This window comes from Osmerus mordax, chromosome 19 (genome assembly GCF_038355195.1).
Source record: "Osmerus mordax isolate fOsmMor3 chromosome 19, fOsmMor3.pri, whole genome shotgun sequence".
NCBI lineage: Eukaryota > Metazoa > Chordata > Actinopteri > Osmeriformes > Osmeridae > Osmerus > Osmerus mordax.
The window spans coordinates 5,720,123-5,743,132 of record NC_090068.1 but is presented as its reverse complement, the minus strand read 5'-3'; the positions used below and the strand labels follow the sequence as shown (position 1 = coordinate 5,743,132).

The 23,010-nt window shown below is 47.3% G+C and overlaps 4 protein-coding genes across 6 annotated transcripts; all 4 read right to left on the bottom strand.

The window, feature by feature from the left end:
- Window positions 1–265: 265 nt before the first annotated feature.
- LOC136962946 (serine/arginine-rich splicing factor 1B-like) lies at window positions 266–3,289 on the bottom strand. The gene is made up of 4 exons (XM_067256881.1): window positions 2,926–3,289; window positions 2,582–2,748; window positions 2,320–2,492; window positions 266–2,087 (listed from the first exon to the last, which is right to left on the bottom strand). Exons 1-4 carry the CDS (start codon window positions 3,114–3,116, stop codon window positions 1,929–1,931), a joined length of 690 nt encoding a protein of 229 aa, XP_067112982.1. The 5' UTR covers window positions 3,117–3,289; the 3' UTR covers window positions 266–1,928.
- A 258-nt stretch (window positions 3,290–3,547) lies between these two features.
- pigs (phosphatidylinositol glycan anchor biosynthesis, class S) lies at window positions 3,548–7,788 on the bottom strand. Its single transcript, XM_067257276.1, has 12 exons — window positions 7,754–7,788; window positions 6,952–7,091; window positions 6,762–6,873; window positions 6,442–6,531; window positions 6,198–6,289; window positions 5,835–6,075; window positions 5,511–5,653; window positions 5,300–5,414; window positions 5,004–5,149; window positions 4,781–4,881; window positions 4,395–4,605; window positions 3,548–4,280 (listed from the first exon to the last, which is right to left on the bottom strand). The coding sequence occupies exons 1-12, from the start codon at window positions 7,770–7,772 to the stop codon at window positions 4,002–4,004; spliced, it is 1,689 nt and encodes a 562-aa protein (XP_067113377.1). The 5' UTR covers window positions 7,773–7,788; the 3' UTR covers window positions 3,548–4,001.
- A 534-nt stretch (window positions 7,789–8,322) lies between these two features.
- Window positions 8,323–15,133, bottom strand: aldocb (aldolase C, fructose-bisphosphate, b). Its single transcript, XM_067256701.1, has 9 exons — window positions 15,024–15,133; window positions 12,023–12,135; window positions 11,669–11,880; window positions 11,127–11,181; window positions 10,819–10,979; window positions 10,657–10,740; window positions 10,282–10,456; window positions 9,740–9,939; window positions 8,323–9,590 (listed from the first exon to the last, which is right to left on the bottom strand). Exons 2-9 carry the CDS (start codon window positions 12,132–12,134, stop codon window positions 9,498–9,500), a joined length of 1,092 nt encoding a protein of 363 aa, XP_067112802.1. The 5' UTR covers window position 12,135; window positions 15,024–15,133; the 3' UTR covers window positions 8,323–9,497.
- Window positions 15,134–15,162: 29 nt separating this feature from the next.
- On the bottom strand, window positions 15,163–22,777 carry rskrb (ribosomal protein S6 kinase related b). Of its 3 annotated transcripts, none has more exons than XM_067256699.1 (14): window positions 22,343–22,777; window positions 20,971–21,261; window positions 20,713–20,796; window positions 20,450–20,518; window positions 20,128–20,197; window positions 18,718–18,825; window positions 18,544–18,584; window positions 18,416–18,443; window positions 18,015–18,104; window positions 17,522–17,610; window positions 17,014–17,124; window positions 16,763–16,876; window positions 16,319–16,563; window positions 15,163–15,307 (listed from the first exon to the last, which is right to left on the bottom strand). In XM_067256699.1, exons 1-14 carry the CDS (start codon window positions 22,370–22,372, stop codon window positions 15,181–15,183), a joined length of 1,497 nt encoding a protein of 498 aa, XP_067112800.1. In that variant the 5' UTR covers window positions 22,373–22,777; the 3' UTR covers window positions 15,163–15,180. The 3 variants fall into 3 exon arrangements, 2 of the variants coding, with proteins under 2 accessions (XP_067112800.1, XP_067112801.1); XR_010878950.1 differs by having other exon boundaries at window positions 15,248–15,307; window positions 15,872–16,563; XM_067256700.1 differs by lacking the exon at window positions 15,163–15,307 and having other exon boundaries at window positions 15,350–16,563.
- Between the last annotated feature and the right edge of the window lie 233 nt (window positions 22,778–23,010).

Below are 23,010 nucleotides of genomic sequence, written 5' to 3'. Positions count from 1 at the left end.
TGCTGTGCAAATGGGTTTTTATTGACGAGAGGCATAAACACTGCAAACCATGTGAGTATATGAACTAAAACTCAGGTGGCTGAGCGGTGAGGGAAGCGGGCTAGTAATCTGAAGGTTGCCAGTTCGATTCCCGGCCGTGCAAAATGACGTTGTGTCCTTGGGCAAGGCACTTCACCCTACTTGCCTCGGGGGGAATGTCCCTGTACTTACTGTAAGTCGCTCTGGATAAGAGCGTCTGATAAATGACTAAATGTAAATGTAAAACTGAACTCGCAAACCATAATTACGACATCTCACCCTCTCACGCCCTCCTTCCCTCCCTCCTTCCCACGTTAGAATGCCCCTCGTTAGCCCTCGTTACCACTCCTTACGCGCGCGGGTCCATCCTGTGCCTCGGAGCACGCCTCCTGGCTTTTGCTCCAGGGATTGCTCCTCTTTTTTTATAATTATGAAAAGAAGATACCTCGGATAAAAAGAAAAGATTTCCGATCAAGATCCCGTCAGGGCGCAAATCTGAGGTTCCACCAAAAGAAGCAAATGACAAAGGAATTTGTTATGTTTGAGTGCCAATTAGGTGAGTTATTTTAACATAATGATTCCGGTTTGGTTGGTAGGGGACAGGGAGGGGGGGGGCTGGCCCAGAGGGTCGGGATCTTCTCCCAGTAAAATGCTCCCACGCTCCTGCTCCACGTATCCATCCTTAAACCTAATCCTAATCCTGAATCCTGATCCACTGATCCGGCTCCGGGATGGGGAGACAGTGAGCCCAATCCAAACCTTCAGAATACCAGCAGAACCAAAGAGAAGGAGGCAACAAGTTAGAATCACACCCATGCAAAAGAAGGAGCTTTTGTTGTCTACAAAAGCCACCCCCCCCCCCCCCCCCCCCCCCCCATGACCTTCCTTCCATGGCCAGAAACTAGAGAATATACAAACAAACTAAAGTGAAATGATGCTACAATACATAAAGAGCAAAATCATTTTCAAAAATACAATATTTTACACTGGGCATTACTGAGTAGGCTACTGGGATTGAAAAACGAAGATCTTACTGGTCGACCAGCATGGACAATGGACATGCATACTAACATCCTTACAGTGAGAGTAGATGTATAGGTGTAACAAACACCGGGCAAGAGACATGGGATACAATATTGCAAAGCCAAACTTAGGAATTATAGTACTGATAAACATACAGTTACACTGTCAAAAAAAAATAAAAAAAATAATCAGGCTTAAAGCCTATAAGTTGGCTTTAAGAGGCCACGGTTGTCATACCATTGGCTCCTTATTTGACTCCTCCTCCTGTTTATCCTAATATGACTTTTCCTGTGTTTCCATCCTATCCTGCTCCTCTGAATTCTACAGAAAGACACATGAGAAGGTGAAAGTACAACAGTTCACACAAGTAAACACGCCAGGCCCAGAAAAACAACATGTATCCTCGAAAAACCATTCACAAACCCATCCCTGCCGACAACATGCGTTAGCACAAGGCCACACTATGATGGAAGCACCAAGGCTGCTTGTCCCATTTCCACTGGGTTCAAACAAGGAGAGAGAGGGGAGAGTTACCAGTCAGAATGACACAGCAGGGCTTGTAGAGATGAGTTAGAGGGTGAAACGCGGGGTGATGGAAAGGGGAGTGAGGAGAGGGGAGGAGAGGGGGGACGGTGGTTATGGGAAAGAAAGGGGGGGGGGGACAACAACGACAAAAGTTCGACCAACAGGGTGAGAGGAATGAGAAGACGGATCAGGAGGATGAACTGAGTAATAAAGCTGATTGTCCACCAGGGGGCAGAGTGAGTCACAGCTGACGTCAAACTGATCAGTGAGTGGGAAGTCTCAGACCACACAGGGCTAGAGGTGGCCGGTCCCTGGGTCTGGGTGGGTGCTGTAAGCATCTCGGAGACGAGCTGGTTGAGGGCCTAGGTGCGTGAGCGAGAGCGGGAGTAGTTTGGGGAACCTGGAATTCGGCGCGGCGAGTAGCTCCGGGACCGGCTGTTGCTGCGGCTGCAAGAGCGGGAACGGCCGTAGCTAGGGCTACGGGGCCCGTCCACCTTCACGCGGATGTAAGCTGTCTCTCCCTGGATGCACACGGAGACACACAAACAGCTGCTCTGTGAGAAACAAACTTCTTCACACAAGCCGATTCAGACTAGAAGACAGGGTTAGTTATATTTTCCCTTCCCTAATTCATCCACTTCTCCCCCACCCTCTGCTGTGTGACTTTCCAAGACTTACCTTGGTAAACCTTCCAAATTCCAAAGCTATTCTCTTGTGTGCAGCCATTATCCCATGTCCGTCACCCTAACCTACCTCATGAGAGCGGAACTTAGTGTTATCCAGCTTGCGGACGGCGTAGGTCATGTCTTCCTTGCGTACAAACTCCACCACACCGGTGCCATCACGGAACACGTCAGCGTAACATACATCACCTGCCTCTCGCATGTGGTCCTTCAGGTCCTGCCAGCTTCCACTGGGTGGGAGGCCTAAGGTGTGGGAGCATACATAATGGATACTGTTGACCTACATACTGTACAACTGGCAACAATACCAGTGACTGACTGACTCACCTCACCTGAGACAATGACCCTGTACTCGGAGCGGCGTGAGGGTGGGCCATACCTTCCCCGTGGAGCTCCAATACCTCCCCCACCCCCACGCCCGCTTCGTGGGAACTCCACACGCAGGCGATAGCCATCATAGTCGTAGCCGTCACGACCACAGACAGCATCATCTGCATCCCTTATTAAGACAAACAGTCGACATAAGTTGGTAAGACTCGGTTCGTAACGTACAAGGCCGAAGCAGGGACATTAAGCACTCCATAAAAACAACGGCCCATAAACGTTTTGACAAGGACTGACACTACTTTTATGGTTTGTTATATATAGCTACCATTTATACTAAACAACGCCACACCTAGGATCTTCAAATTCAACAAAGGCAAACGGCGGTCCTCCTCTTCGGTTTTTCAGATCAATGTCCCGTATGGCCCCGTATTTATAGAAAACATCTTCGACATCCTTGGTGCGAATGTCTGGGGGAAGATTGCCCACGTAAATCCGACAGTCGTTATTACCCGCTGGGCCTCGAATGACTCCTCCAGACATTCCTCCGAATCGATCACAAACAAAAAGCACTGCAAACGTGTGTACAAACAAATCAAACAACCTAAATGATCGCCGATTAAAACGGTCACGAATATGAGACTGTTAACGATACAAACACAATTATCTTCTAAATTGTGGGGTGGGAAAAACTGTTCGGTATACTTGAATCCAAGAACTAAATTGGAAAACCAGCCAGCTTCCGTTCTGAAAATATGGCGGCGGACGTGAAGGTGCGCTTCAAAACATGCAAAATGTAGAACGTGAATTTTCTAATTGCTTTCCGAAAGCAGCGTATTGCTGTCCGTGCATTTACTTAATAATATGTACTAATATCAAGACTATTTCAAGACAGTCTTAAGGCTAAGTTTATAAGGGTATCAAACCACACACTGTCACTACAATAAAGAATACATTTACGAAAAATATACGTGTATTGTTATTTAATTTCATATAGTCTAAAACAAGGTAAAAAAAAAACACCACTTATCATGTATCTTTCAATATGTCAGACAACATTTTTTCATTAAATAACATCCCTTTTAACAGTAGTACAGTGCATCCATCATTGGTATTTTCTATAATGGTATTAACAAATAGAAAGGAGGTGGGCTTGGAAGTGTAGAAACATAATTTGTCAGTGCCATCCTGATACTAGTTTTTCTACTTATGACTTGGCTTTAGAGTGCAGTGGGACCACATCAGAAGTACAATCGTATGAAGCCAAGGCCATTGAGGTTTCCATTCATCCATGTAGTACGATGAGTTTCAAGCCTCCTTAACTTCATCTCGCGCTACATTCCTGTAGATTAACTGACCCGTGTCACAGTGGTCTGTGAATTAAGGCCATAGGCCATTTGGGTATCTATGCCTGTGTACGCATGTGTCTCAGTCTTTCTTCGCCTGTTTGTCCTTGCGCCTCTGTCTGATCTCAGAGGCGATCTTGAGCAAGGACAGCAAGATGGGGACACACATGGGCAGGAATAAGGGGATGTATATGGCAAACTTCTGGTCGTCTGGAAAATATAGGAGGTGGAGGAGTGAGGGGTCGAAGAAGGCTCTCTCCGATGCCAAGATGGCCTCCTTGCTGTACTGCAGGGCGAAGCCAAGGTTCCCCATCTCCAACTCAGCCACAGCCAACTGCAGGGACGCGACAGCACTCGAAACCTGGGTGAGAGCGACAAAAATAGGTATTTTGTCACTTCGAAAACAATAGTAAAACCTCCTTGAAGCTTATCGCTTTGCCTTTAGATTAGATTTCAAATGTACTGTAACACACACCTGCTGGGCAATGTTGTCGTTGATGACGATATTGCCAATCTGGTCAAGAAGCTGTGCCAATGAGGTGATGGTAGTCGTTGCTGTGGCAACATTTTCCACACTACGACTCCACATAAGGCGGTCCAGCTCCCAGTCTGCCAATCCTGCACTGCCACACGGTTCAACCAGGAAGCCAGGGGGAGGGGCAGAGGATTGCACCCCCAGCATTAGTCTGACAGAGAGAGAGAGAGAGAGAGAGAGAGAGAGAGAGAGAGAGGAAGGTTACACAAAAAAATACACACATACAAGCACACAATAATATCTCCACTGACCCTCACAGGCATTTGCATTTACACACATATAAATACATCTCACACAAGTACACACTCGCTTGTTTTTCAACTGACCGAAGCTGTGCAAGGAAGACTCCCATGACTCTCGCCATGTCTATGCTGATATCAACAGGAAACTCAGCCCCAGGCCCATAGCGATCGTTGACGTTATACACCTACAGTAAGAAAAATGGGATGAGAAGGAGTTTGTCCTACAAAATAAAGCGATGACGAGATTGCCCTGGAGTTTGCCAACAAGCTGTTGCAGCTGCCCTGTAAGAAGGTGGCAGCGTATCACCATGATGCCACCCCAGCGTGGAGAGTGGAATGCGTTGGAAGGCACTTCCTGTTTCCTGTGCCCATGGATGTGGAGGGGGGAGTGGTGGGCATCAGGCACGTACAGAAGGAAGTTCAACACCGGGTTGGAGGAAGCTGCACTGGAGCCTGGACACAGAAAACACCTACCTCGCTATCTTTACTACGTCACCTCAACGTCCACATGTATGACCTTGCCAGTAGGCTACTTCTCCCAACCGATAAGCTCTTCACGGTTGGTGCCGTGTACATTTACGTGCGCGTGTGTGCGCATCTCACCCAGTCTGGCCTCCACAGGGTTAATAACGTGAGCGAGGCTCTCAGCGTTGAGCGTGTAGGCATTAACACTGCTGTCAAAGCGAGGGTTGACCCCCAGTACTGCGTAGTACAGGATCTATAGCACACAGATGAAGGGTACCCAGTTACATATTTGACAGCCACACAGATGTAGCTGATCAGCGAGTCCGATGAGATATGGAGATAGGACCACCTGAGAGTCGATGCTGAAGTTGGCGACAGGGGCTAGTTTTGTGAGCAAGGGCTGGATGTAGTTCTGTACAGCTCCCTCGATGTCCCAGTGGAGGCGGTGTGACTTAGGATCCGGGTTTAGCAGGCTGAAGGTGATCTCATATCCTGGAGTTAGACAGGGAGGGTAAAACATATAAAGGGGGATAAGAATGAAAGAGAGGAAAGGAAACTACTGGAAGTGGTCTAGCTAGAAACCGGCTCAAGTGGGGAAAATGTGTTAGTCTCATGTGAACTATCGGCACAGTAACATGGACATTTCTAGTCTCAAGTGGTCTCATGAACTGACCTGGACTGGACTTGAAGGCTCTCATGCTGTCTACCAGACTCTCCCTGCTGACATCGCCGAGGCGGACTCGGTCGCTGATGGCGGCGGCGATGTCAGTGTGGCTGAACGACATCATGTGCAGCACCTTGGTGACCTGCGGCTCCAGGGCGGCCAGCACCTCCTTGAGAGTCACGCCCCCTCTCGGAGCGCTGCTCGTTCGCAGCACGGCCGTCCTCCTCCGGCCCACGTACACGCTCACGCCCTGACAGGGACACACACCCCCACGCCATTAACACACGGACGCTGTCTTTTTTCCCCTCTTCCGTTTTGTATAGGAGGCATACTGTACGCAGGAGTTTGTGAAGGCTAACGTCTCGTCCTCACCTCTGCAAGTAGCGAGGAGGATTCCGGGATCACGTGCACCACCACAGAACCACATGGGCTCTCACTGAGCGTGTGCAGAGCGCCGTCAGCCTCTAAAGGAGGGAACACAGAGAGACAGAGAGAGACAGAGGGATATAGAGCAATCAGATGCTAGTTTCCTTTTGTCATATCTGCATGGTTTTGCCTAAGGGAGCTGTTAGGGCTGGGAGGCTGAGTTTGACGGCTGAGGCTGAGGAGGCCTGACCTGCAGCAGTAGGCTGGTTAAGAGCATCCTCCTCCATGATGGTAGCTGTGCGGTACTTTGTCTCATACTTGTACCTCAGAGAAGTATTTTCTATAGAGAGAACAAGACATATGGAAGAGTGAAGAAATTATACACATACACCGATAACATGCTCCTTTGTTTTTGCTTAGGAGGAGCAAAAGGAAGAAGAGAAACATTAGGTCGAAGTTAGATGATGTGAATTGGAAACCTAAACAGGTATTTAAAAATTCAATCAAGTTTGCATGGACAGTCATCGCTACTTGCTGATCAATCAAAAACACCAAGCCCGTTACCCTTACCGTCCACTGTGTGTTCCTCATCTCGTGTTTGTGTTAATGGAACCTTTTTCCCTTGTTCTGGGGTCAGGGTTCCACGGGAGAACACAACTTCTACATCGACATTCAACTGAAGCTAAAGAACAAGTAGTGGAAGTTAGACAGAGGTTATACAGGATAGCAATGTATGCGAACACATAACTACAAAACATACCTGCAGCTGGGCCAACTCGTTGATCTCGTGCACAGGCAGCCAGGCACGGTAAGTTTCGGTGGTGCGCCACCAAAGAGGGACCCCCACTACAATCACAACCGCTGCGATGGCCAGGGCTGCGTACCGACCCCGCTGTCGTTCTGCGCCAGACAGAGAAATACTCATCCAGGGACTCAATGGGTACCAAAGCGATAGCATACGAACAAACACACATAACCATCACACTATCCTCAAAACAGGTAACAACCACATAATGATACACTACACACTGCACCAGGCAACAGCACACAAACAATTTAATTGCAGGTCCAAGGATGTAGGCTAGGCCTTTGTTGCTTATTTTCCTGTTCACTCCATAGAACCTCCCTGATTTAAAGCACAGTGTCGCAAATATGTTTAACAGATTAAATTACGACTCTTTATAGTACAGTATGCAATACATTTGTCTGAAACAGACCAAGACAAATGCCATGGACGCTCCCATCAATCCAACGATCATTCCCACTGCATCAGCATCACTGTGTAGCATGGTTAGGTATCTTGTTGGGCACAGTAGCTACTGAGTTACTGGCTAATGTTATCCAGAGAAAAATCCAGGTCTAGGACACTGTGCCTAGCTAGCTAACATTAGTAGCTAGCGCGAGCTAATTGTCAAACTAGCTAACGACCAAACCTAGCATTTATGGCACATTGTGGGACAATTAACAAAACGAGCCTGTTACCCCACACCTTTCTTCCAGAAATGTTATTATTCTGAAAATGGTGTGCATTTATGAGGAAACATTACACAAATCTCACTCACCCACTTCCATGGTAGTCATTTTTCCTCATACGAGGCGTGGCTGGAGCATACGGAAGAAAATTCTCCAATCAAAGTAAGGCGCACCCCCATCCACCCAATCATGAGCCAGAAGGCGGACCTAATGCACTGACAATAAGGAAGTGGAGAACGGTTGGAAGTGACAGCTGAGTAAATGACCACACCGCAGCTAGATTATTGCAAAAATAGATTGTGAGTTACCGATTTCCTATGGCCAAATACAGGGCTATAGGTATCCTATCAATAAATCCTTTGTAAAGGGAAATACAGCCATGAACTTAACTTGGCAAAGTAGCAGTTTGATCGATAATTAAATTAGGGTGACCAGACGTCCTCTTTTACCCGGACATGTCCTCTTTTCGAGACCTAAAGAATGCGTCCGGCAGGGATTCCAAAATTGTCCGGGAATTTGCCTCGTCGGATATTTGTGTTTCTCTGGGTCTTTCACAAAAAAGACCCCCCCCCCCATATAATTGAATGTGTAATAATAATAATGCATATTGATTATTGAACACCCCACTGCGGAAGGAATAAGGAATATTCACACAACGTTTCTAATCGTTTTTGTAATTTTTATTGTAGTTTTCTGTAAGTTTGTCCACTATTTGACACACCAAGTGCTTCAAGAACAATACTAACATCACAAACATCACAGTATTCCAACAAAGCAGTGACACCCCCATCCCCTACAGACAATCAGATTCATCCTTATTACTTCTCTGGCCATTGGTCGAGGAGGGGGGCAAGGGAAGATCAAGACAAACAAGCGTCACATATATCAACACTGTCACATAACTCAATACGGGGTAATTCAAAGCTAATATTTTGATGACACGGTAGACACAGGGAGAGTCCCAATCATTGGAGGTCAGAAGGAGAAAAACAGAAAGGTTAGGTTGAGACTTGGTGTTTAGTGGTTTTGCAGTCTACCCATCCACCTCGGCTAGGTTTCAGTCTCTGGCTTGGGTGAGAGTGTGATTACTAACACCCCTTCACTCCTCAGAATCACACAGAAAACTCTGCATAAATAACACTTCACACACTGGTTGCCATAGGATGTAATCTAGTCTTTGATTGGTCTTTAACTACGGATGTTAACGGTTCTTTTGATTGGTCACTCTGCCAGGGAGATTGTTAGTATTGCGATTACAGAGTCCGTACTGCATTCAGACAGAAGCGAAACACACGATTTACACACACAAGATCTGAGCTGCTCTGGAGTGATTGAATTGAGAGTAAGGACTGAAAGGCAAAGGTAGGTCGGTGGTGAATGGATTGGGGGAAGATGAGCGAAAGAGAGTAGATTGACGTGAAAGAAGACAGGTATTGAGTGACTACTGACTTGTTATTCGACCAGGTCACAATCCTCGTCCTCACAATTGTTACCGTTAGAAAACAATTAGTAAAGAAAACCGTAATTCTCTCTTGACTTGCACTATCGTGGATAAAGAGCTGTTCCTTCTCCTAAAATGCCCACTAGACTTCAACTACTGCTCACACAAGCACAGGTTTGGACCCTCTGTCTTTTCTTTAGCATGGATACAGCACAAACAGCTTTTAAATACACAAACTCGGTCACATTGCATCGACGTCGCCACGGCAGTCCTAAAGTACAGTAGACAGCGCAGGCCTGTGACTAGTGGGGGGGGGGGGGGGGGGGGTGAAGGGGCGGAGCAGCAGCAGAGGAAACTATTGGTTGGCGGCAGTGGAATGTGCAGCGAGGGGCTCAGTAGGCGTGGTTCGCCACGTAGAGGGATTGTCCGGCGGCGCCGCAGCTTCCGGAGGACTCGTACTTCCCTTGCGCTGCCAGGCCGTTAACCTGGAGGACAGAGGAAGGAAACAGAGGTTTATTACTGCTGCACTAGATGGTGGTGGTGGTGGTGGTGGGGGGGGGGACTGGGTTTGGTGTTATATTGCTAAGGATTGATGGTTCTACATGTCTGTGATATGGGCACTCTGACTCTGTACCTCGGCGCGTTTGATGAACTCCTCTGTGGCAGCCTTTTCATTGTCACGGTCCCCTTTCCAGGCGTTGAGGGCGGAGGCCTGCAGGGCACGGCCGTAGGAGAAGGTCAGGGCCCAGGGCTTGGCCAGTGGACAGGTGTTGATGGCGTTCAGGTTAATGCTGGCATCCTCTTCTGATTGGCCACCGGACAGGAACGTCACACCTGGGTGGGAGGGAAGCAGCTGTTTTATTTGTTCTGGCAAATAGGTCTAGCCACCCCCTTTATTTGCTATCAGACTAAAATCAGGCCTGGTCAATCACAACCATTTATCTGGTATGGGGCGGATTTAATATGACGGCTGTAGAGTGGAGCACAGTTGAGGCGAACAACCGAGATTTTATGTTTTGTTGCGCTGAATGGTTGTTTCAATCAAATTCTATCCAATTGTGTCCAGAGGCATTTTGGACTGACAACACCCCTTGGAAGTAAAATAATGCACTGAGAGGTTCCAGACTAATACCCATTCGATTCCAGGCTAAGTGAAAGTGACAGTAGGTGTCTGACCTGTTACGGCGGGGGGCACAGTGCGGCGCAGAGCGGTGACGGTTGCCATGGCGATCTCCTCGTTGTTGTACTTGTTGGGGCAGGAGTGTCCGGGGGTGACCATGTTGGGCTTCAGCAGAGTGCCTTCCAGGTAGACATGGTGGTCTGACAGAGCTTTGTACACTGCAGCCAGGACCTAGGGTGGTGTGTGTGTGTGTGTGAGAGAGAGGAGAAAAGTCAAACATTGGCGGTAACTCGGTTATTAGAGAAAAGTCAGAGTGGCATTAAATGCGATATTAGAATAATAAAGTATGTTATGATGTACAGTGTGCTCTATACTAATGTGTCGTCATGTATCTGGTTGGCTGCACGGCTTGGGTGAGAAGGATCAATCACCTTCTCACTGATGTACTGGCAGCGCTTCAAGTCGTGGTCTCCGTCAGGAAGGATCTCAGGCTCCACGATGGGAACAATACCATTCTGAAACGCAACGCATTGTGTTACGGAACGCCAAATACACCCACAGACACACAGACACACAGACACACAGACACACACCTGTTGGCAGATGCTGGCGTAGCGGGCCAGTACGTTGGCGTTCTCCATGATGGCCAGCTCAGAGGGCGTGGTCTCACTGATCTTCAACACAGAGCGCCACTTGGCGAAGTCGGCGCCGTCCTTCTTGTACTGAGCACAGCGCTCAGACAGTCCATCCAGACCTACACACACACACACACACCATGAGACCAAGGGTGTGGAGGTAAGTGGGTGACAATTATTTAGTGAGTGAGTGTACGTATGTGTATGCATGTGAGAGTGAGTGTGTGTATGCATGTGAGAGTGTGTGTGTGTGTGTGCGCTCCTACCCTGTGTGGTGGTCTCTCCATTGGTCCCGGCCAGGGGCACAACACCTTTGTCCACCTGCAGGGAGAGATCTTGCTTAGTAAAACACACTGATCATAAAACATGCCTCTGTTACAGTATTTATATGAAGGATCTATGGATCTCGGAGTGCTGTGGTAAGATCGGGGGAAGGTTTATGTAAGGAAATCCTTTGACTGACACACACTGCACTGGTCATCCCAGAGCCTGACCTCAACGTACCTACAAGTATCCTTAAGCTTAGCTAATCCTCTGGAAATACACACTGTGTGTGTGTGCGCGCGCACATGTTATATGTTGTCTGTTTAAACACTCACTGCCCCTGATTTGAGTGTATCTGTGTCGGAGTGCATTCGTGTGTTATACACAAAGCCTCATCAGTGAATGAGTCATTAAAACGTGTTGCCTTGTGTGGTCTAGACATGGTTACCACCCCCCTACATTCATGTGCAGGCCAAGTAGGACTCCAGTCCTCTCAACAAACCGGCTTTGAGCCCTGCTGAAGGAATCTGGGTCGGACACCCACCTTGATGCCCACGACCATCCCGCGGTCCTTGATGAGCTGGGAGAAGGGCGTGCCGTCATCCGTGCTCTGGTACAGCGTCTCGTGGAAGAAGATGACCCCCCCGATGCAGCTGTCGATGCGCTCGTCAGCCGTGAACAGCAGCTGGCGGTAGCGGCGGCGGTTCTCCTCGGTGTTCTCCACCCCGATGGGGTTCAGACGCTTGGCCATGCTGCCTGTGTACACACACACAGGTAAGCACACCCAAAATGTGACTGCACAATGTGGTGAAATGTTGTGAAAGTGCACATGCACACTTGAAGGTAAGGATGTGCACGGCAGTGCACCATCACAGGTTGAAGACACACACACACACACCTGTGGACTCATCAGCTGCGAGTATGCCCTTCCCTGGGGCCACGATCTTCTCAGCAATGTCCTGAAGCTCCTTCTTCTGCTCCGGAGTCAGCGCTGGGTATTGGTGAGTCATACTGGCAGAGAGAGAGAGCAAGAGCATGAGAGAAAAAAGGAAGCAACAAGGTAGAGGGAAAGAGAGGAGAGGGAAAGAAAGAGAAGAGAGAAAGATTGAGCAAGGTTTACAAAGTAGAGTCACAGCAGAAGTGACAGTATGTCAGGAATGCGATTGTTAAGGACATGTCGTCATATTTTACTCGTCATGAGACAGCCTGGATATGTGGTGTATGACAAGCCTAGTTTGAACTAGTTAAACAGGAAGTGCTTTTTATTTTATTTTTGACGACGACGTGGTTAAGGCAGTAGGCGTGTTGCTTAGGCGGCCGCCTTAACTGAAAAGTGCTGCGGGAAACCCTGCACAGACATGCACACAAACTTCCTCTCTGTGTTCTAAAGCCTTCGTTCTGCATTCTTCCACAGTACCCTTCATCACTCTCGCGTAAATAAGCAGGCAGTTACGTAACCGTGGCTACAACCACACCACTACCTCCCCCCCCCCCCTCACACTACACGGTAGTCATAGTGATAACGAGAAGAAAGAGAGGGGGAGGGATTATGTAATTGTTCTCTCCTATACGGTCTACTGCCAATCCTCATAAATTATACTCTCCATCAGCTGTAATAACAACCCTCTCTCAAATATCTTTCCTGCAGTCACCCTTTTATTTTGTTTAATTCCCTTAATTTTCTCTCTTGGTCTCTCCATTTCCTCGTCCTCTTTCGACCCTCCTCCATGAATCCTCTCTCATCTCCTGCTCGGGGCCATGTCTGTCCAGTGGGTGACTTTGTCATTTAGAGAAACGGCACAATATAGGCACACTCAACACCAATCAATACCCACTCTGGAACTAGCCTACACACACAAATGGACCAACCGATAGGAACGTTCCATTCTAAAACATTCTTTCCACTAGTGTCTGCCAGAAAACAAGCAGTGACAGGCCTCTTCGATTGTGTGATATGTACTTTCACTCACACATTTAGATTGTAGAGCTTTTTCCACCTTTTAAGAATTTTATTATTTTGTGCATCCAATATAAATATCAACAAAAACATTTGACACTCATGTTTTAGTCACGATGGAACAGGACTCTTAGCCTGGTACCAGACACAAAATGGCTGCTTGTGTGTCAGGGTCATAAATCCTGGCCTTAAACAAATGATGTGTTGCAGTTCTGTAACAGATGAATGGCTAGGCTGCTAAAGAATAATAAAAATGCCTATCCATGTCCACACATCTAGTATAAGGTGCACATAAGGGATTTATCAGGTGTCAGAAATCTACACATCAAAACCAGGGATTGTAGTCCATTTGTCCCCAACCCTCTCCAGGGTTTGGCCTACAGAGAGGACAAGGGCTGAATCTGGATCTGAAACGACACTTTTTGACCAATGCAGAAGCTAATATTCACAGAAGAAAAAATAAGTATTGTTACTTTTTGGATAACAATGAGTTTGGGGTGTACCGAGTGGGTTCTCTTCCACAAGTTTGCTCAATTCTGTTGCTATGGAAGGGTATGCCCTGACACACTGTGTATTCTTTCTGCTAATCCCCGGCTTACGGCCATGAGATAACATTCAGCAGCCTACACTCAGCATTCCTCGGACTGGCTGGTGTGTTACACACACACACAAATGTGCTCACATCTCATCCAATGAGGACATGTCCTTGTGGGAATAGGCTAGGTTTCAGATTGCTCTTGGGGAGAACATCTTTTGGGAGAAGAGAACAGTATTTACATGTTCTATTGGCAGACCTGAGGGACCTGCATGGTGTGTGTGTGTCTGTTGCTGGAAGGTGAAAAGCTTTACAGAAAGCAGTGTCAATAAGGGTTTGTTTGCTGTATAGGTGAATGTCACCTAAAATCCGAAGGCCTGAATTCCATAGCAATGTTACTGCAGGTAGTGTTAGATGCAAGTTGAAATCTGATTGGAAAAAGTAGGAAAAATATTTGTTGTGGCATGAGATCAAGACTACCAAAAAAGTAGACACAGATTCTGCACTGCGACATCAAAAGGCGTTGGCTAACTGTCCTCCCTGGCACAGTCTATGGCTGTGGCGCATGATCGTCTCACCTTGGGAAATAACTGACACACACACACACATAACATCCGAATCTATGATGCTGTATGTCAGGTCATTAGATATTAACAAATGAACCGGAGTATTGGGTTCCCCGACAGAGGGGCATTTGGTCACGAGGGCTAGACCGCTATGACATCCTCTTCTGCACGTAGGCCAAGGGGGTGGGAGTGGGGAGTCACGCACACACGGTAACATCGTAACATGTTGCGATGACGACGATAAGGATGATGCAGCTGTCTAAGGTAGGTTAGTGGTATGGCCGTTTATTTTGGACTCTTTTATCCAGAGGTAAGAGGATCAACGTGTACCGTTACACGTGCGACCTGTGGCCCCATAGCTAACATTTAGCTATGTCTGTGGTTAAAATGTGTGATGGCAGGCAAAATGCAAATCAGGTAGAATATTTAAGATACAACATGAGATTTACTACGTTTCAGTAACCCTAGCCCCGAGCAAGGATGACAGTAAATTGAATTGCACCATCATTTGCCTATTGGCAATAGTATTTCAGAACAATGCGGTTACACATAGCGACACAGCTTCCTGTTCTTTTATCCTTGCAACAGGCTGAAGGTTTAAACCTAACTTTCAGATAGGAAACCGAGTCACTTCACCTTTCGAATTTACACCGATAAATCTTGCTACGGTGCAAGACAGTCCCTGCTAAAATACTGTCCTTGACGGAAACTATTAACTTTGTGCTAACGTTGCCTGCGTCATACAATAGGTAGATAATTTTAAACTCCACAATAAGTTAACAGCAGAAAATGACCTATACATCGTTTACTGTAGTGATTGCATTAACAGACTGTTTCTTACCTGATGATGCGTTTGGAGAAAGCTGCAGCAGATGGGAGAGCGACAGAAGGATGCGGTGATGTGAATAGTCTGTCGGCTGTAACTGTGCCGCAGCGCAACGTGACTTTTCATAAAAACCTCAGGGGCGGGGCCTAGCGTCATCACGTAATCAGCATATTCATAAGACATGCGCGGATAGCGAGATCGTGATGTCATCGCCTGCATCAGCATCACGACTCTTTGGGGTCTGCCTTCCATGTGTGCTGTGTGATGCCCGCATAACCGTGCATCCACCAACCCCTGCCCTGCAAACAGACCATTATGACATGGCATTACCCCTCCGCACCTAAAATCTCCACCTCTTCTTTCCTCAATCCTTCCCTCCTATCTCTTATTCTAATGTAAGGGAACGGAAAGGAAAGTTCTAGCTTCTTTAAATCGATAAATCAGCAGTCTCATTTAAATACAGAGAACATCCTGTTCCAGAGAACACACACACACACAGGTGACACCAACACTTGATCTAAGGTGTAAACAGTTTAATATTTCCATCTGAGTTACCAGTATATAATTAGAAAAATACTGAGTTAAACATCTGGCAATAGCCACTTAAAAACACAGATCCAAACTGAATTGCATCCAAAATACTCTAAATAAATTCCACAGATAATCTTATAAACAAGCATTCTAATGACATATAAGTAAGACCGGGATCAGGTGTAATAGGCATACTGGGTTCACATTAGGGCAGTCTTTTATAAAATCAGAAAATAATCAGTCAGGCAAGTGCATAGAGGTGCTACAGTATGGCTCATCCAAAGCCCTAGTCCTAGGTCCAAAAAATCCATGCTGGAAGTAAACAATATTACCTTGTTAAAACCTGAATATGTGTGTTTGAGTGTGTAGATATCAGAGGTGTGGGCAACACACACCCCTTTAAATCATTGGCCAATGCTTTCTTCACTGCAAAAGAGGTTGGACGCAAAGGGGCGGGGAAAATAAACAGGAAGTCACTGTGAGGGGAGGTTCTGGGTGGGTCATGCTGCAGTTGCCTGCATATAGAACATTATTTTGGTATATCTTCAGTCAATGAGGATCTGCCGGTCTAATTTTAGACACTTCTGAGCTCAGAGCTTCCAGTGTATTCTATGTATTCCTCATGATTGGAGAAGACACACATCTCAGGCAGCATGTAGGAAAGAGTCTTCAATGGGACAAGGTGTGTGTCTGTGTGCGAGAGTGAGAGAGTCATGCCATGCACACATGTAAGCCACTGTGAGGCGATACTAGTCAAAGGGTCCGGACGGTCTTCTCACACAAACACTTCCCTCTTTGGGAGGTTCCCCTGGGGCGCTGGCTCCTGGGTGCTCCAGTGGGGGCCGGGAAGGGGGGTTTCGGCCCACGTGGCAGCGTGCCCGTCGGGGTCCAGGTGCGTGTCGGGCGTGGCGGGGGGGCTGAGAAGGCCGTCGTAGTCGAAGCCCTTGAGAGGCTGCAGAGACAGAGTGAGGCCTCGTCGGGCTTTGGCTGCTCTGTCTGGTCTCTCCCTCAGCTCCAGGATCACCTAGGCAACAGCGAAGAAGCAGATCAATGACACGTCTTGTCCTCCTAGACCTTCACAAATCGTTAAAATCATTCGTGTGCATTCCCATTTGTGAAATCAATACTGTGTATACAGTAAATGCCCAATATTTAATTACTGGGTTGATTATTTGTCTTATTTGCATACACGTTATTGGGTTGGTATTTGACTGATCACTGACCTCTACAGGTTGGCGTTGAAGCAGGACAAGGTCGAAGGTGGAACCGAAGAAGAAGGTCTGGCGTTTAAAACGCTCCAGGGTCCTCAGGCGGCGGGTTGGCGTCTTACACAGCAGCTGCGACCAGGGGGAGAAGCAGAGAGACGGGGAGGAGAGGGGTCAGGAGGCAAGATGGAACCGTCGCCATCTTGATATATGTGTGTGTGGGCTCATCATGTGTGTGTGTGTGTGTGTGTCTGTGTGTGTGTGGACACCTCTGTTAGGAGCAGAGCCAGCGGGGGGCTGAAGCTGAGGGGCATCTCGTAGGGGAAACACCTCACCCTCCTCAGCATGCTGCAGTGGTCTGGCTCTGGAGGCACTGGAAACTGGAGGGAGGGAGCAGGAGAGAGAGAGGGGAGAGAGAGGGGAGAAAGAGAGACAGAGGGGGGAGGGGAGAGAGAGAGAGAGAGAGAGATAGATGAGACATGGGAGAAAAAAGTCAGATCGGTTTGTAGAGACAGAGGGAAACAGAGAAAGAGGCAAAAAAGACACATTTAGGTCAGAGCTGTAAAAGACTGTCTGCCGTTAGTCGGTCCTCTATAAATAGCTACAAGGCATTTCTTAATAACCATTCAACTCCTACTACAATGAGGAATAACCATTATATTATAGTATTTATTATATAAATAATAAAAGGGCACTGACTCAGTCCAATGTTCATACATAGAATACATCGACACGCTTCATCCACACATGATGGCACACACTGTAAAATGACCTCACCTTCCCAGTAGCCAATGAGAAGAGCAGGATGCCCAGCGACCACCAATCAGCTGCGTGGCTGTAGGGTCCCCCACTCAGCACCTCTGGGGCTGAGGAGACAGAGCATACTTACTGGACCGTATCGGACTAGTCACGTCACGTCCTGTATACATTCCACACACGCGTGTACGTGGTTTAACACAACATCATTCATGGTACAGGACGCATCAACGTATCAATCTGTATGTGTTCCATCTTCTTTGCCTCTTAACTGAATGAAGCTTCCCTAGAAAACGACTTGACTACGTGACTCACATTTTATCATGTGAGGATATCTTTCCAAATCAGCCATTTGACATACCACAAATAGCATTTGTTTTTGTGCCAGGGTCCCAAGTCCCTGGGAGGGGGGTACAGCATATCTGTTGATTCTCTAAGCATTACAAATAAAGTTTGGTTTAAATTTCGATGATCTCCAGGATCCAGGCCTGGAAGACTGATTCCCTGCTCTCACCCATGTACTGGATGGTTCCACAGATGGTGAAGGCTCTTCCTCCTCTCTCCAGGCGCCGGGACAGGCCAAAGTCTGCCAGACGGAGGTGTCCTGGAACATTTACCAAACATACCACATAAATACCCTGAGTGATCTCCACCCGTTATGACTGTTTTGATTGTAATTCAGTATTCTCTAAACAAGGTTGTTCAAATTTAAGCTAAATTTAAAGACAGCACTCAATTCAACTAACTAATGTTTTTACTATTTAAAACATTAGTATTGGATGTGTAATTTATCATATTTAATAGGTCTTGATGTTAGGGTAGTTTGCTTTGTGGAGACATTTTCCAGAATATTCTGAGGAAAACCATGCTAATACTGCCACCTGGTGATCAATAACCAGAAGCTTATTCTTTTACCGTTCTCTGTCAGCAAGATATTCTCCATCTATAAAAGAAATGACAGCAATAAGACAAATTGTAAATAAATAAATAATATTGTATATATTCACACTGACAAATGGCAAATCAAATGAACTGCCTCTTACCTTTACATCTCTGTGGATGATTCCAAAGTCATGGAGAAAACCTGTAAAAAAAAAAGAGAAGAAGAAGCTGTTTCTAACAACACTAATGCTGGGCCCACACTCAGAGGCAGGTAGACAGAAGTGTGCGTGGAAAAGGTGTCGGAAAACATGTCTTTTGTACGTGTGTGAACTCACCAAGAGCACAGCCCAACTCAGCTGCAAAAACCCTCACTGTGTCTTCTCCAAACTGGCCAATCATCACCCAGTATGTGTACAGGTCTCCCGTGCTGCAGTAGTCACACACTGAAGAGGAGCCACAGGGGAGGGTTACCACAGCACTCGAAACAGGTGTGCAGCAGAGTCAAATACATTCGTCAAACACTGTGTTTTGTTTGGTGAAGGTACGCTTGATTTATCTAACCTCGCGAGAGAGCTGGAATTGCGAGATCACGACCACGCGACAATCTATCTTGCCAAGCTCCAAGTTATCGGTTTGTGTCGGAACCACAGTGCCAATCAGCATCCTATGAGAAACTACTGGCAGCTACTGGTGTGGTTGAAGTTAACCCGTGATAAACCGTGATAGACTGATGGTTAATCCAATCACCAGAAAGTCTTTTTTGATAGGTGCCTCCCCTTTGCCAAACAGTTTCCAAGGACGACTTCACAGATGGTTCTGTGCGACAAGCCATCTTGCAACATCGGGTTAGGGTTTACCTGCAGGGTGAACTAAATCAAGCACACCTTCAGTATTTGACCAATTAATTTGAACCCTTGTCTGGCGTGAAGACACTTAATACGGTGACGCAAGTGATGGGAGACACTAGGATGTGACAGGAGGTGTCAGGCTCTTCTGCTACTGATTCTCACACAAACACACACACACAAAAAGGTGTCATCTGTTGGGAGAAATTTGAGGAGGTGGTGAACTAGAGGGTAAACTCCTGTGGCTGAGATGCAAGCACAGTAGTTGAGCGGTAGCAGCAGTCAACATCTGGTCCTAGGGCTGGCTCAGCGGAGGGGGGGATTGGAAGAGGAGGAAACTGGGTCATATTTTCTGAGTCGGTGGCTGAATCAGAGCGAGTTAGAGTGGAGGTCGGGGGGGGGAGATGAGAGCAGCTGCTTGCTGATGCAAGGTGTTGTTGAATCAGCAAGCAGTTTTTTAAGATAGGCAAAAAATAAGTAGCACCTGTCAAGACAGCATGCTACGGTCTAGGACAGGGTGCTATGATTAGGGGCTAGGACAGAGTCCTACGGTCTAGGGCTAGAACAGGGTGTTATGGGCAAGCGCAGGGACAGTGGTAGGTTCTGTAAAAGTGTGCCAGGGTCAGGGGCTGAAACAGTGTGCTAAGGTCAGGAGCAGAGATAGTGTGCTAGGGTCAAGGGCTGGACAGTGGAAGGATAAAGGTCAGGGTCAGGGGCTGGGACAGTGGTAGGATAAGGGTCAGGGGCTGGACAGTAGTAGGATAAGGATCAGGGGCTGGGACAGTGGTAGGATAAGGATCAGGGGCTGGACAGTGGTAGGATAACGGTCAGTGGTAGGGTCAGGGACTGGTGCTAGGACAGTGGTAGGGTCAGGGTCTAACTGTTCCCTTTGTGACTCACTAATGTAGAGGTGTCGCTGTGTCTGCCAGCAGTCCTGGAGGTCATGGACGAATGGGTGACGCACCTGACGCTGAGGGCAGAGTTCAGAGGTCAGGCTGACACAAGGCTACAGGGGTCAGATAGAGGTACCGGTTCTCATGGTGTCTCGCATCGTGGCCCACCAACCAACCACCTCTGACAGCGACAGAGATTACGCAAGGGAATTACTGGCTCTCCACGGGAACAAAGCCAGTTGTGTGAATAGACGAAGCTGGACAAAATGGCCCACTGCCTGGAGACTGGCTCAGTTCATACAGTACCTAGAGACATGATCTGCTCTCACCTGCACAATCACCTCCTCTTTTGACTGTTCCAGAACTCCGAGTCTTAGAATCTCTGACTTGGGAATCATCTGAGGACACACATATACCCAAAACATTTGAAGATTTACATACTAAAGATGCAAACAGTGATTTGTGCATGTCGAATGAATGATTAGTTTTGTCAAATTCGTTTTTCAAATTATATTGGTAGATAAGAACTGCAGACACACCCAATGAAACACACACACAAACAGACACACAACTATAGGTAGAGGTGTCTTACTTTGACGGCATAGGTTTTCTGTTTGGTTTTGTCCTTAACCTTCAGAATGGGCCCAAAAGAGCCTTTGGCTATATAACCCAGCACCTGAGAGGAGAGGTTTAACAGACTTCATACTGCTTTCTGAAAGTGATCACTTCTTTTTTTAGCACAGTTTTATGTCGCAATAAAAATGTAAAACGTTTAAAAAGATGGATAAATCGATAGATTGTGTTTGTGCCTGTGTGTGCTAAAGCGAGCGAGCCAAGAAGAGCTGCCCACCTGGAAGTGTTCGTGCACAGGCACTGTTCTGTGGGGGAACTCAGGCAGAAACATGGAGACAAAGCCGGGCAGGCTCCACTCGGCCCTCAGCCTGTCAGGCCCCACCGCCCCCAGGCCCAGCACGTGGTCCGGTATGGAGGGGGCCTTGTCCTGGAGCATCCGTCGGTGGCCCAGACGCAGGGCTGAGGGGGCCAGGCGACACAGGCCTGCTGGGAGAGACAGACCCACGCTGGAGAGGAACCCCCGCCAGCCTGAGGAGCACTGGCCATCCTCCTGCTCCAGGGTGGGCCTCTACACGGAGGGAGGGAGGGGAGAAGGGATATCTGCATGAAATAACAATGCCCAACCAGTGGTTTAGTCTAGTATGAAATACAAAGAAAAGCCCCCCCCCCCCCCCCCCCCCTTGCAGTTTCCTACCCATGTATTACTGCTGCTCATTTTAAAGTGGGCATGTGAGAAATCCTTCGGATATATCGTCCGTATGAAGGCTACAACAATGTGCCCAATCACCCCATGTGTCAGTAAAAGAAAGCCTGTCCTCAACGACACTGTGAGACTGAGTTTCAGAGGTGGTCTTCTTAGTTACTTGCAGGGACTTATTTTGCCAGCTCCCAACAGAGACTAAGATGATATAACTATTTTATTAGACACAGAGTCCAGAGTATGAGTCTCCACCCATATTGTACTCTTTTTCAAAGCTGAGGGGCACGTTTTTTTTTCTTCTTCCTATTTTTGATATCTCAGATTAGCCTACTCATAGTTTGTCGTGGTTCCGGGGACCCGAACCATGGCCCCCGAGGCTCCTGCGTGCGTCACGCATTAACGGAGATTCAGTACACCCCATAGACACTCGCGCCAAGTTCCGTGATGCGACGTTTACCAGAGAGAAAAGAAGCGTGGCCTAGATTCATCTGTTCTACTGAACGGACTCTACTGTCACATGCGCCTCTTGGGCAACAGAGCGTGGCGTTTGGTGCATTCTAGCGCAAGCTTCGTGTGCATGTTCAACCATCCAAGATGTCATTATCATCTGTGCTGTGTACAGTGAGAAATCTATAAATATCCACCTAAACCATATAAGGCCATTGGAAGAAGATCTGCAACTGTCCACGTTCATATCTCATATTTTATCAAATCGCACATCCACCCTTAGATTGGGTGTGATGCGTCAGATCTAAATGTATATGGAGTGTAAACCCTCATGGCTCTGCTGCTTTTCAAACTTCACCACTCTTTCCACGAATTCTACAACTTCCAGCAGTTTCAAGCATGCCCGCCGCGGTCTGGGTAGGTTTTGGGAACCCCCGTTATGTGCGTCACCGTTCAAACATGCAGCAGTTCTTATATACTTGACTTAGATTCACTTACTCACCTTGTTGCTTTTACTAGCATCGGCCCCCATTTCATTCACAAGTTATCAACCAAGTAACCCCATCCTGCGTTCCCCAGCCTTCATCCTCGTGCACCTTCACAACCTGCGCGCCTCAACTGTACACATAGCCCCCGCTTCTGTTTGCGCAATGTCGGCTACACAGACTTGTATACGGTCTAATTTAATTCAAAGAAAGATATGATTATCTTCCTAAAGCATATGTGCTGTCGTGTGTTCTAGCTGTCCGGTGCTATAATTGCTGTAGAGATGGCGACATAAACAAGTTAATCCCCGCTATGGGCAACGTCACCGTACATCCGCCCACGTCCTGGTCGTCCAATAAGACTGCGTGCTTCTTTAGTGCGACTCCCCTCCTCCTCCGCTCACACACACCTACCCCATATAGCTCAGAAGAGATGCTTCAAGTCACAAAAGTACTGAATCATTTAAATAGCCCGATCCAAACAGGAACAAATTAATACCGCAGTGAACATCCAGGTTAATGAATTATTTTGACACCTGACGCTTCATCCTTTTGGATAATTTGAAACCTTTTTCCCATAATCTATGCATTAATGAATTGGTTTTCGGACGAAAATAAATCCATCTGCAGGACATTAATTCATAATGTGCTGGCAGTGACACACTCTCGGCTACCCCTATCATCT

Bases quoted from the DNA above. Each gene is read 5' to 3' on its own strand.
- rskrb (XM_067256699.1), bottom strand. From the start codon at position 22,372: ATGGGGGCCGATGCTAGTAAAAGCAACAAG. The intron at 21,262-22,342 runs GTGAGTAAGTGA...CCCTCCGTGTAG, and splicing joins ATGCTAGTAAAAGCAACAAG to AGGCCCACCCTGGAGCAGGA. The intron at 17,611-18,014 runs GTGAGAGCAGGG...CTGTCTCCTCAG, and splicing joins TGGAACCATCCAGTACATGG to CCCCAGAGGTGCTGAGTGGG.
- LOC136962946 (XM_067256881.1), bottom strand. From the start codon at position 3,116: ATGTCTGGAGGAGTCATTCGAGGCCCAGCGGGTAATAACGACTGTCGG. The intron at 2,749-2,925 runs GTGTGGCGTTGT...TGTCTTAATAAG, and splicing joins GTTGAATTTGAAGATCCTAG to GGATGCAGATGATGCTGTCT. The intron at 2,088-2,319 runs GTAGGTTAGGGT...GTGTGCATCCAG, and splicing joins CTAAGTTCCGCTCTCATGAG to GGAGAGACAGCTTACATCCG.
- pigs (XM_067257276.1), bottom strand. The intron at 6,874-6,951 runs GTATGTTTTGTA...CTTGTTCTTTAG, and splicing joins ACGAGTTGGCCCAGCTGCAG to CTTCAGTTGAATGTCGATGT. The intron at 5,654-5,834 runs GTCAGTTCATGA...GTCTAACTCCAG, and splicing joins AGCCTTCAAGTCCAGTCCAG to GATATGAGATCACCTTCAGC.
- aldocb (XM_067256701.1), bottom strand. From the start codon at position 12,134: ATGACTCACCAATACCCAGCGCTGACTCCGGAGCAGAAGAAGGAGCTT. The intron at 11,182-11,668 runs GTGGGTGTCCGA...CTCTCCCTGCAG, and splicing joins GGATGGTCGTGGGCATCAAG to GTGGACAAAGGTGTTGTGCC. The intron at 10,741-10,818 runs GTGTGTGTCTGT...GTTGCGTTTCAG, and splicing joins ACGCCAGCATCTGCCAACAG to AATGGTATTGTTCCCATCGT.